Source organism: Eumetopias jubatus, unplaced genomic scaffold (assembly GCF_037043125.1).
Source record: "Eumetopias jubatus isolate StellerSeaLion01/CBP00866 unplaced genomic scaffold, mEumJub1_p1.0 scaffold_5, whole genome shotgun sequence".
In the NCBI taxonomy this organism is placed as follows: domain Eukaryota; kingdom Metazoa; phylum Chordata; class Mammalia; order Carnivora; family Otariidae; genus Eumetopias; species Eumetopias jubatus.
This window is the reverse complement of record NW_028274811.1, coordinates 8913976-8926624: the sequence shown is the minus strand read 5'-3', so window position 1 is coordinate 8926624 and position 12649 is coordinate 8913976. Positions and strand designations below refer to the sequence as shown.

General features: G+C 57.6%; 1 protein-coding gene and 1 pseudogene across 1 annotated transcript; both read right to left on the bottom strand.

Moving 5' to 3' along the window:
• Positions 1 to 212: 212 nt before the first annotated feature.
• LOC148164285 (melanoma-associated antigen 8-like) lies at positions 213 to 1205 on the bottom strand. The gene has a single exon (XM_088023592.1). It carries the CDS (start codon positions 1203 to 1205, stop codon positions 213 to 215), a length of 993 nt encoding a protein of 330 aa, XP_087879718.1.
• A 5788-nt stretch (positions 1206 to 6993) lies between these two features.
• LOC148164284 (melanoma-associated antigen 8-like) lies at positions 6994 to 7998 on the bottom strand (annotated as a pseudogene).
• Positions 7999 to 12649: the final 4651 nt, after the last annotated feature.

The window sequence follows — 12649 nt, the reverse complement described above, 5'->3', positions numbered from 1 at the left end:
CCGCAGAGAACAGGCCCCCAGAGAGGCTGGCTCTTCATCCTGCTTTCTTCCCTCAATCCTCCCTGGCCCGGCCCTACTTAGAGCTCCCGGGGCTCTCTCTTCACACACACACAGGGAACAACCAAAATGTGGCCTCACTTCATGCCCAGCACCCCGCAGGAGAAGCTGCCGACCCCACCAAAGCCTGGAAAGGGCCTGGCCGCCACTGGGACTCAGGCCCCCTCTTCCTCATCGCTCACAGCCCCTTCAGACAGGGCCAGGGAGGAAGCCAGCTGCCCGCGTCTGACCCGGAGCAAATACTCCAGCACTTGAAACTTGCTGGTTTCGGCGTGGGCCCTGGGACCCCACAGGAACTCGTAGCGGGCAGGGTCGCTGCCAGGCACCTGCCGGTACTCCAGGTACCCTTCCTGCACCCAGACTTTGGTGAGGAGCTCCCTGGGCTCCCCATAGATGATGTGCTCTTTGCCAGCATACACCCCCATGACCCCCAGCACTTCCCACACCTCCCCCTCAGGGGCACAGTCATCCTCCACGAGGATCACCCCCAGTAGCAGCCCCAGGAGGCTGGTCTTGGGCATGCCATGCTTACCGCTCAGCATCCCATCACAGGTGAGACCCAGGACGTTGACCAGGACGTAGGAGTGGTCGCTGGGGTCCACTTCCTTTATGTCCATGCCAAAGACCAGCCGCATGTACTCAGAGGCTTGGCCCAAGATCACCGGGAAGTCGTCCTGGTAATCTTTGCTGACGATCTCCAGCATCTCTGCCTGGCGGGTTGGCTGCTTGTTGCGGTATCTGAGGAGCAGGAACCCCACCAGGGCAGCCACTTTCACGTGGAGTTTGTCCTGGAGAGAGGGTTGGGTGACTTCGGGCTCCTCCCAGGTGCTCGACCCCTCCTCATCTAGGCTGCTGGAGCCCTGGTCAGGCTGGCTCCAGGCCCTGGCTGCCTGGGCAGTGGGGGAGGGGCAGGCACTCTGAGGGCTCTGAGGAGGACTCAGGGACCCAGAAGCAGACCCCTCCCCCAGGGGAATCAGGAACAGGACAGAGCAGGAGGAGGAAGGGGAGGAGGAGGAGGAGGAAGAGGAGGAGGGGGCGTGTGGGGCCTCCTCCTCCCCAGCCCCGGACAGGTGTGCCTCCACCAGGCCCTGGGCCGGGCCTGGGTCTTCCTCCAGCTTCCAGAGCTCACTCCTCTGACCCAGGGGCATGGCGTTTGTGTCGGGCTGAACCTGCAGAAAGATGTGGGACGGGTCCTCAGGGTGCAGCCCAGGCAGCAGAGGCCTGAAGTCCCGCAGCTGACAGTGCGCTGCATCGGACTTGGGTGCTGAGGGGTCCCCTCTGGGTTGGGATGGGCGAGCCCCTGGCTCCATGCTCAGAGCATGTACCTCACCTTGAACACTGGCACTCACCTGCACCTCCCCTGGTCTCTGACCTTAGAGACTCCTGCCTCAGACAGAGGCCTGGACTCTGAGTTCTTGGAGCCCCTGGAGGAGGGAAGGAGGGGGCACCTCAGGGTGCAGACAGAGCATGGCCGCAGAAGCCCAGTGCACACAGGAGGGCTGGGTCGGACTCTGTGAGGTCGCCATCAATCCAAGCTGGGCGGTCCCCTCCTTGGCCTCTCAGGGGACTGCTATTTCCCCTGGCAGGGCCTGGGCCCCACCCCCGCAGCCTGAGGCCACGGGGTCACAGCAAGACCACGAAGCCCTGAGACTCCACAGAAGGTAAGCGAGGGGGCCCACCTCTGCCCACGCCTGCCAAAGGTCTAAGGGCTCGTCACGGAATCCCAGGGATGGCCAAGCTCGGGTTCCGTCTGTGCTGGGATGGGCGCACCTCTCCGTCTATACCTTGACCCCACGGAAGGCCTGGGAAAACTCCCTGTGTTGACCTGAGGCTACGCTCCTGGTGCCAAGGCCTCATCTCTGGGAGACACCAGAAGGAATAGTCTGGAGAAATCAGTCGGCCCACCGATCCCCCATCTCCCCACGGCTGACAGAAGTGGCAGAGTAGGCCTGGGCCCTAAGGATCCTGCTGTGGGAGGCATCCCCTCATTTCTCACCTTCCCCCCTGCCAGGGCCAGAGCCAGAGCCAGAGCTAAGGCACCTGCCTCCACAGCTGACCTAAGTCCAGACCCTCAGGCCCAGACCCTCCCTTCCCTGAGACCAGGGATCTGGGAAGGAGGAGGGCTCAGCCTGACAGGCCCTGCCCAGCGTTCCCAAGGCTGCCTGGTAAGGGCTGGCCAGATTTCTGGGCCATCCCTTCCTTGTCCTGAGGGGTGGGTTGGGAGCCACTCACTCCTCCCTCGGGGGTCCCCACATTGACTCTCGGCAGGAGCAGGGACTCCTGTGTGTCTCCCAGGTGGGCTTCCTCAGATGACCTGACCCCAACCTCTCCCAGCATGGTCCTCACCTCCCTGAGAGCTCCGAGAGGAGAGTGAGGAGGCAGCAATCCAAACACTCCCCCTGCATCCCACCTAATTCACAATTACTCTCTCTCTCACAAGAGTGAGATCGGGGTTGGCCCCTCTGTCCTGGGGCGGGAGTCCACTCTTTGTTCTCAAGGTGCTCATGTTTACTTTTGGCAGGACCTGGAACTATCCCTTCTCCTAACCACAGGATGCATCCTGCAGGCCGAGGCCACCATCCCACTGAGACCCAGAGGAGAAAGTGGGACATTTACTTTTCTTGACACCTGGCCTGGCCTCGCAGGACTGACCACTGGGGCAGGACTTCATTTGGGACCCCTATGTCTGGGTGGGTGTCTGCTCAGTCCTCTCTCAGGGTCTTGGGACTCCACCCTCTGCTGACCTGAGGCCACACTCCTCAGACCAAGGCTCACCTCCCTCAGACCCTGGGTACAGAAGTCAGGAAACACTTCAGCTGCTTCCCCCACCTTGGGGGACTTCAAAGAAGGAGCCCAAGGGCAACAAAATCATTGTCTGTTTCAGGCTCTAAGGTCCTCAACTCTCAGCCTGCATCCCTCCTGGATCCATCAAGACCTGGGCTCCTGCCCTCTGCTGTCCCGAGTCCTTTCCCCTCTGACCGCCCCGCACATCCCTGAGATCCAAGGCCAAATTCGGGGGTGCGACTCAGGCGGACAGCTGCTCAAGAGCCTCCCATCTATGACTCTGTCCTGGGGTCCGGGGTCCCCTCAGTTCTGAGTGTTCTCACCTGGATTCCAGCAGGAACTGAGTCCTCCCTGCTGCTGACCTGAGGATTTGCCTCTTACCCCAGCCCCCAGCCTCTCTGAGACCTGGATGTGGAAGTCTGGACACGCCACTTGTCCTCCTCCCGCTCAGGGGCCTCCCAAGACCGACTCTGTTCTGGGGTCCAGGGTCACTCATGTCCTCCCGCCGGGTCCTCACATCCAGTCCCATTAGCTCCTGACCCCAGGTTTTTTTTTTTTTTTTGATGCAGTGTTCCATGATTCATTGTTTGTGCATAACACCCAGTGCTCCACGCAGAACGTGCCCTCTTTAATACCCATCACCAGGCTAACCCATCCCCCAACCCCCTCCCCTCTAGAACCCTCAGTTTGTTTTTCAGAGTCCATCGTCTCTCATGGTTCGTCTCCCCCTCCGATTTCCCCCCCTTCATTCTTCCCCTCCTGCTATCTTCTTCATTTTTTTTCTTAACATATCTTGCATTATTTCTTTCAGAGGTACAGATCTGTGATTCCACAGTCTTGCACAATTCACAGCTCTCACCATAGCACACAGCCTCCCCAATGTCTATCACCCAGCCACCCCATCCCTCCCACTCCAGCAACCCTCCGTTTGTTTCCTGAGATTAAGAATTCCTCATATCAGTGATGACCCCCCGTTTTTCAAACCAGGCCCCCAGGCTCTTGTCAGACCTGGATGTGGATGTCCTGGCACACCGCCTGTGCACTTGGCACAAACAGGCCTCCCAGGGCGGCCAGCAGGGGCAGGCTTCAGTGCGTTGTCCCTGTTCTGCAGTCCAGGTCCCTCCCTGAGCCCTCCCTCAGGGAGCCCAGCATGCGCCGCAGCACCGCTGGTGACCCTGTCTCTGCTGTCTCCGGGCCCATTCCCTCCGACCAAAGCCCTCACTGCCCTGAGAGCCACAGGCAAGGACTGTGGGATGTCGCGTCAGGCTACAAAGTCCAGGGCTTCCCCGAGATGGGTCCTTCGGGTCCCTTAGCCCTATCTCTGCTCCCCATCTGGACTCCCTGGATGGCCGGTGCCCTCATCCCTGCTCCTGAGGGCCACTCCTCACAACAAGCGCTCAGTGTCTCTGGGACCCAGAGCAGAAGTCAGGACACGCCTCAGGTCACCGTTGTCTCCCCCAGAGGCCTCCCAGGACTGATTCCCTACTGGGTCCAAGGTTCCTCTTCTTCCCTCTGGTTCTCACCTTGACTCCTGACAGAACCTGGGCCCTCCTGCCCCCGCCCGCCGCCTGCCAACTAGAGGCCCTGCTCCTTACACCAGACCTCCTGACTCAGAGACCCAGAACCTGAAGTCGGACCCGCGACGCATCCCCATACCCCAGAGATCTTCCTAGACAGACGCTATGGCCCAACCTCTGGGAGACCTCCTCTGTCCTTCCTCAGAGTTCCTACCTTGACTCCGGTTACTGCTGGGCCCTCTCCTCCGCCCAGCTGAGGGAGGCCCTGCTCCTTCTGCCAATGCCCCCAGCGTCTCTGAGACCCGGACGCGGAAGCACGGATTCACCACCTGCTCCCATCCTCCCTCACACCTTCTGTGACTGACTCTGGGCTGGGGTGCGGGGTCCCTCAGTCCTCCCTCTGCATCCTCAGCGTGAAGCCCAGCAGGACTGGAGCGCGCCCCTCTGCCCACCCGAGGGAGACCCTGCCCCTTCTGCCAAGGCCCCTGGTCTCTCGGGAGACCCGGATGCACCGGTCCGGCGGCGCTGGCCGCCTGGCCCCATCCCGCCCAGCGGCCTTTCCGGACTCACCCTGGGGCCCGACCTCGGTGAGGTCCCCTCTGTCCTGGGCTCCTGACTCCCTCGGTCCTGCCCCCGATCGATCCCCACCCCATCCCCACCCGGACTCCCTGGGGCTGCCTGTGCCCCTGCCGCTTCCCGACCTGGCATCCTTCCCCTCCGACCAAGGTCCTAAGCTCCCTCAGACCTCCGAGGCGCATTTCACCGGACGACGCCACCGGTGGCCACCCTCCCCCGGGGGGCCCTCAGGGCCGGGCCGCGGCAGGGTCCGAGCGCTGGACCTGAGCGGGGAAGAGTGGCCCCCACAGTCCTCGCTCTGCTCCGGAACCCGCCCCAGGGAGGGCCCGGCCCGTCCATCTGGGGACCCGTGTCCAGTGCCCCGGGCCCCGGCGGGAGGGGCTCAGCGGGACGACGATATCACTTGCCGGGGTCTCTCGGGGCTGCCGGCATGGGCGACCTGGCTCCTGGGAGTCCCCCCCACTCTGTGCTCCCTCACGGGTGGGTCTACCTGCACGCCTGGCCTCTCCCGACCGAGATCCGTGCTCCCACTCACGGAGGTCCTGTCGTCTCTCAGGCCTCCGAGGCGGAAGTCGGCCCTCGTCACATCCGGACCCCATAGGAAGGGGTCCCCTAGGGCTGACAGCACGTCGGGCGGAGATGGGTTCCGGGGTGGGCTACGTGGGGGCAGGAGAGGGGACCGGGCAGACCGGGGGTCCCTCGGTCCTCCCCGGGCTCTTCACATGGACCCCGCCCCGGAGGGTAGGGGGGCCCCACCCCCGGCACCCTGTTGAGCCCGAGCCTGTGCACCCCACACATAGGCTCGCACCCTGTCCCCCGCCTTCCCTGACACGGAGGCAGACACTGGAGTCCGGCAGTGTTGCCACCCAGCTTGCCGGTGACCAGAAGCAATCACGGAGACCCTTTGGTCACCTCACACACCCCCCTCCATGGGCTGGGCCGGGGGCTAATCCACCGCAGTGCTCGCCCCGGGAGCCACACCCCCTCACCCTGACTCCACTTCTGTAGGTCTCAGGGCACCACTCCCCACCTTCCTGCCAGGAGTGCGGCCGTTAGACTCAGTCCCCTATGGCTGGGACGTGTCCTGCTTCTCCAAGTGTCCTCACTGCTCATGCACAGGGCCTTCCAGAGAGCAGAGCTCAGCCCATGACAGGGACTCAAGGAGCCAGTGAGCAGGGCTCCCTCTCTGCTGGGAGGCGGTTTCCCCTCCATTCTGGAAGAACCAGACCAATGCAGGAGCGGATGTGTGCACGTGCTTGCCTTTGGCATTTGCACAATGATGGTCGGGGAAGGCATCAGATGCAAGAACCAACAAACTTCTATCTCTCCAGCTTCTGAACCCCGTCCCTTGCTTCTTCTGTTCTTATGCCTTTCCAAACCATCCCTAGACCAATGCCCTGTGATTTCGGTCCAGAGCCCAAACAAGTAGGCAAGGTGTCCAGGCTGGTGTCCAGGGCATGAAAAAAAAAAACTTTTTCTTAAAGGTATTTATTTATTTATTTGAGAAAGAGAAAGCACACCCGGGGAGAGAGAGAAGCAGAGTCTCCACTGAGCAGGGAGCCCAACGTGGAGTTCGATCCCAGGATCCTGAGATCATGACCTGAGCCGATGGCAGATGTTTAACCAACAGAGGACGCAGGCGCCCCAGAACATGATAAAACTCTTAACTCTTGAACTGGGTAAGAACAAATGCTGCGGGGTGGATGTCACTCACACAATCAGCCGCCGAAGCAGATGAAACCTATGGCAAGGAACCCCACAGGAGAGCTTCCTCAAAGACACCAAGCTCTGGATGTGGAAGTCATCCCAGGGAACAACCCCCCCACCCCAGGAGGCTCCTTGCCCTGCTTTCTTCTCCCAACCCTCCATGGCCCTGCACTCCTTCAAACGCCCAGGACTCTGTCTTCATGCACGCTTGTGCACACACACACGCACACACACACACACACACACACACGCAGGGAAGAACCAGCAAGCGGCCTCACTTCATGCCCAGCACCCCGCAGGAGAAGCTGCCGAACCCAGCAAAGCCTGGAAAGGGCCTGGCGGACCCCGGGGCTCAGGGACCCTCTTCCTCATCTCTCACAGCCCCTTCAGACAGGGCCAGGGAGGAAGCCGACTGCCCGAGATTGACCCGGAGCAAATACTCTAGCATTTGCAACTTGCCGGTTTCGGCGTGGGCCCTGGGACCCCACAGGAACTCGTAGCGGGCAGGGTCACTGCCGGGCACCTGCCGGTACTCCACGTACCCTTCCTGCACCCAGACATTGGTGAGGAGATCCCTGGGCTCCCCATAGATGTCATGCTCCTGGCCGGCATACACCCCCATGACCCCCAGCGTTTCCCACACCTCCTCCTCGGGGGCACGGTCGCCATGCTGGAGGATCACCCCTAGGACCAAAACCAGGAGGCCGGTCTTGGGCACTCCCTGCTCACCGCTCAGCATCCCATCATAGGTGAGGCCCAGGACGGGGACCAGGATGTAGGAGTGGTCGTTGGGGTCCACTTCCTTCACATCCGTGCCAAAAACCAGCTGCATGCACTCAGAGGCTTGGCCCAAGATCACAGGGAAGGCATCCTGGTCATCTTTGCGGACGATCTCCAGCATCTTTGCCTGGCTGGTCGGCTCCTTGGTGTGATACTTGAGGAGCAGGAACTCCACCAGGTCGGCCAGCTTCCCCTGGATTATGTTTTAGAGCCCCGGCTGGGGTTCTTTGGGCTCCTCGCAGGTGCTCGACCCCTCCTCATCGGAGCTGCTAGAGCCCTGGTCAGGCTGGTTCCAGGCACTGGCTGCTGGGGCAGTGGGGGAGAGGCAGGCACTCAGAGAGCTCTGGGGAGGACTCTGGAACCCAGCAGCAGACCCCTCCTCCGAGGGGACCAGAAACAGGGCAGAGCAGGAGACAGATGGGGCGGTGGACTGGGAGGAGGCTGAGGTGGAGGAGGAGGAGGGGGCGCGGGGGGCCTCTTCCTCCCCAACCCCCGACACCTGTGCCTCCACCAGGCCCTGGGCCGGGCCTGGGTCTTCCTCCAGCTTCCAGAGCGCACTCCTCTGACCCAGGGGCATGGCGTTTGTGTCCGGCTGAACCTGAAGAAAAGGTGTGATGAATCCTCAGGTTCCAGCCCAGGCAGCAGAGGCCTGAAGTCCCGGAGCTGAGAGTGCACTGCATCGGACTTGGGTGCTGAGGGGTCCCCTCTGGGTGGGATGGGCGAGCCCCTGGCTCCATGCTCAGAGCAAGTACCTCACCTTGACCACTCGCACTCACCTGCACCTCCCCTGCTCTGGGAACTTAGAGGCTCCTGCCTCAGAGCTAGGCCTCAACTCTGAGTTCTTGAAGCTGCTGGAGGAGCAAAGGAGGAGTCACTTCGGGGTGCAGACACAGCACGGCCCCCGGCCCTCAGTGGGGAAGGAGGGCTGGGGCGGACTCTGTGAGGTCGCCATCAGTCCAAGCTGGGCGGTCCCCTCCTTGGCCTCTCAGGGGACTGCTATTTCCCCTGGCAGGGCCTGGGCCCCACCCCCGCAGCCTGAGGCCACAGAGTCACAGCAAGACCACGAAGCCCTGAGACTCCACAGAAGGTAAGCGAGGGGGCCCACCTCTGCCCACGCCTGCCAAGGGTCTAACGGCTCGTCACGGAATCCCAGGGATGGCCAAGCTCGGGTTCCGTCTGTGCTGGGATGGGCGCACCTCTCCGTCTATACCTTGACCCCACGGAAGGCCTGGGAAAACTCCCTGTGTTGACCTGAGGCCACCCTCCTGGTGCCGAGGCCTCATCTCTGGGAGACATCAGAAGGAAAAGTCAGGAGCAGTAACTTGGCCCACCGATCGCCCGTCTCCCCAGGGCTGGCAGAAGTGGCAGGGTAGGCCTGGGCCCTAGGGATCCTGCTGTGGGAGGCATCCCCTCATTTCTCATCTCCCCCCCACCATCAGGGCCAGACCCAGAGGCAGGGCACCTGCCTCCTCTGCTACCTGAGTCCAGACCCTCAGGCTCGGGCCCTCCCCATCCTGAGAGGAAGGATCTGGAGAGGAGGAGGGACTCAGCCTGACAGGCCGCACCCAGGGTTCCCAGGGCAGCCAGGTAAGGGCTGCACAGATTTCTGGGCCATCCCTTCCTTGTCCTGAAGGGTGGGTAGGGAGTCACTCACTCCTCCCTCGGGTGTCCCCACATTGACTCTCGGCAGGAGCAGGGACTCCTGTGTGTCTCCCAGATGGGCTCCCCCAGTTGACCTGACCCCGACCTCTCCCAGCATGGTCCTCACCTCCCTGAGAGCTCCGAGAGGAGGGTGAGGAGCCAGCACGTCCTCGTCCACGGCCACGTCTCCATCCCCCACCCTCAGCCCCCCGGCAAGATCCCAAAGGGCCGGTAAGAGGGACCGGCCCCTCTGTCCTGGGGTGGGGATGCCCTCAGGCCCCCAGGACGCTAATCTTCTTTCTTCCTGGAGGGCCTGCCCTTCTTCCAGGTCCCCAACGTGAGACAGAAGCCATGTGCCCCTGAGACCAAGACCTTGCTCCCCGAGGACTCCCGCCTTCTGGCCCATGAGACAAGTGAGCATGGGTGCCAGGTTGGGCCCCCGCTGACCGATCCTCCCTGAATCGGGCCCGGCCAGACTCCGGTGCACTTTGCTTCTTTGCTGAGATGGTGTGGAGGGGGTACGGCCAGTCCTCCCCCAGGGTCCTCACCCTGACTCCCAACCGGACCTGTGCCCAGCTCCCCCCGACCCCGCCCTCCACCCTCACACACACACAACCCGCTACACCCCAGGCCCGCTCCTTCTCACCACAGGCCCTCAGTCTCTAGCAGCCACATGTGGGCCTCCAGATAGGAGGCATGGGCTCCTTCTCCACAAGGGTCCTCCTCCCTGGCCTGAACGTACTGCGGCCCAGTCTGTCCTCCCTCTGGTCCTCCCCTTCCATCCTGGCAGGACCGGGGTAGGCCTGGGCAGCCCTGAAGCCTGCTCCTTCCACCCAGACCCCAGGCTCTAGGAGACGTGGCTGGGAAGTCAGGGCACGCCCTAGGTGACCATCTGGCCCCGGGGCCTCCCGGGACCGAATCTGTTCGCTGTCCCCATTCCCGCAGTCCTCCTTCTGGTCCTCGCCTTTCCACCCAGCAACACATGGGCCATCGCCCCCCACCCCCATACTTGAGGCAGTGCTCCATCCAAACACCATGGGGTCTCGGAGGCCCTGAGGCCAAAGTGGCCACGCACTATGTGGGCTCATGCATCCCAGGAGCCTGAGGGTTGCTGGAGTGGTGGGGGGTGGGAGGGAGGGGGTGGCTGGGTGATAGACATTGGGGAGGGTATGTGCTATGGTGAGCGCTGTGAATTGTATAAGACTGATGAATCACAGACCTGTACCTCTGAAACAAATAATACATTATATGTTAAGAAAAAAAAAAAAAAGAAGATAGCAGGAGGGGAAGAATGAAGGGGGGGAAATCGGAGGGGGAGAGGAACCATGAGAGACGATGGACTCTGAGAAACAAACTGAGGGTTCTAGAGGGGAGGGCCGTGGGGGATGGGTTAGCCTGGTGATGGGTATTAAAGAGGGCACGTTCTGCGTGGAGCACTGTGTATTATGCCCAAACAGTGAATCATGGAACACTGCATTAGAAACTAATGATGTAATGTATGGTGATTAACATAACAATAAAAATTAAAACAAACAAACAAACAAACAAAAACAGCTCCCAAAAACAGACCATTAATTTGGTCTTCTTGGATTTTGTTTCTTTTTAGTTTTAAATTTCATTTGTTTTTGATTAATCTTTATTTTTTTCTTTCTACTGGCTTGGTTTTCGTTTTTGTTTTCCTGGTTCCTTTAAGTGTAATGTTATGTTTTTTATTTGATATTTGTCTTGCTCTGTGATGTATTCCTGTATAGTTATAATGTCTCCTCTTAGAATAGTTTTGCTGCATTCCAAAGATTTTGGATCATTGTAGTTTATTTTCATTTTTCTCCATATATTTTTTGATTTCCTTTTTTATTTCTTGTTTCATCTATTCAATATTTGGTAGAATGTTATTTAGCCTCCATGTATTTGTGCTCTTTCCATCTTTTTTTCTTGCAATTACTTCCTAGTTTCATACTATTGTGGTGAGAAAAATGCATGATACAATTTCAATCGTTTTGAATTTGAGACTTTTTTGTGGCCTAACATAGGATCCATTTTGGGGAATGCTTCATGTACTGGAAAAGACTGTGTATTCCAATATTTTTTAAATGAAATGTTCTGAATATATCCAGTAGGTCCATCTGGTACATCGTGTTATTCAAAGTCATTGTTTCCTTGTTGATTTTCTGGCTAGATAGATAATCTATCCATTGATGTGAGTGAGGTCTTGGAAGTCCTCTATTGTATTACTGTGATTACCTTCCTTTATGGCTCTTAAGAGTTGCTTTATGTATTTCAGTGCTCCTATATTGTGTGCATAAATATATTTTTTTAAGTTTTCTTGTTTCTTTCAGCACTTTTAATGTAACATGCCACACCTCTCTGGCCTGCAAAGTTTCTAAGAAATTTACTGATAGTTTTATGTCATTTCCCTTATATGTAACTCTTCTTTTCTAGTGCTTTTTTAAATAATTCTCTCTTTATCACTACTTTTTGCCATGAGGTGTCTTTGTTTGCACTTCCTTGCGTTGATTTTTTGGGGGAAGGGTTTCTTTGTGCCTCCTGGAGCTGGATACCTCTTTCCTTCCCCAAATTAATGAAATTTTCAGCTATTATTTCTTCAAATAAATTTTCTGCCCCTCTTTCTCTCTCTCCTTCAGGATTCTTTATAAAGTGAATGTTATTAATCTTGATGATATGCTGAGTTCCCTTCACCTTGTCACATACTTTATTATTCTTATTTTCTTTCTTTTCTGCTGTTCATCTTTGTTGTTTTCCATTAATCCTTCTTTAGCTCCCTGATCCATTCCTCTGCCTCATCGTATATGCTATTGCTTCCCTCTACTGTATTTTATTTCAAAATGTTTTATTTTTTTTAAATGTTTTATTTATTTATTCATGAGAGTCAGAGAGAGAGAGAGAGAGAGAGGCAGAGGGAGAAGCAGGCTCCCCACTGAGCAGGGAGCCTGATGTGGGACTCGATCCCAGGACCCTGGGATCATGACCTGAGCCGAAGGCAGACGCTCAACCATCTGAGCCACCCAGGCGCCCTACTGTATTTTATTTCAGTTACTGAGTTCTTTATCTAAGACTGGGTCTCTTTTCAATATGTTCTGTCTTTGTCTCACTGAGAGCCTATAGTCTTTTCTCAAATCCCATGAATATCTTATAGCCATTACTTTGATCTTATAACAGTCATATTGATTATTTCTGTTCATTTAGCAATTTGATGCAGTTTTGTCCCTGTTCTTTTGGGACATATTCCTCCACCTCATTATTATGTGTAACCCTCTGTGCTTGTTTCCTATGTATTTGGAAAATAAGCTACATTTCTTGACCTTAACAGTCATGGCTTTTTGAAGAAGAGGTCCTGTGGTGTCCAGCAGCACAATGCCCCTGTTCACCAGAACCAGGTACTCTAAGGAGGTCTCTATGTGGATTGTGTGCACTTTACTATCATGACTGACTATAGTTTCCTTCAGTCCGTTTGGCTGCATTTGACCACTGTGCTTGTTACACCAAGAAGGTTTTTGACCCTGTGCTGTGAAGGGACCAGCCTGCTCCACCATGTGCTAGAAGTTGGAAGGTGTCAGCAGTCAGCAAAA

Excerpts from the sequence above, each read along its gene's own strand:
- LOC148164285 (XM_088023592.1), bottom strand. The coding sequence starts at position 1,205 with ATGCCCCTGGGTCAGAGGAGTGAGCTCTGGAAGCTGGAGGAAGACCCA.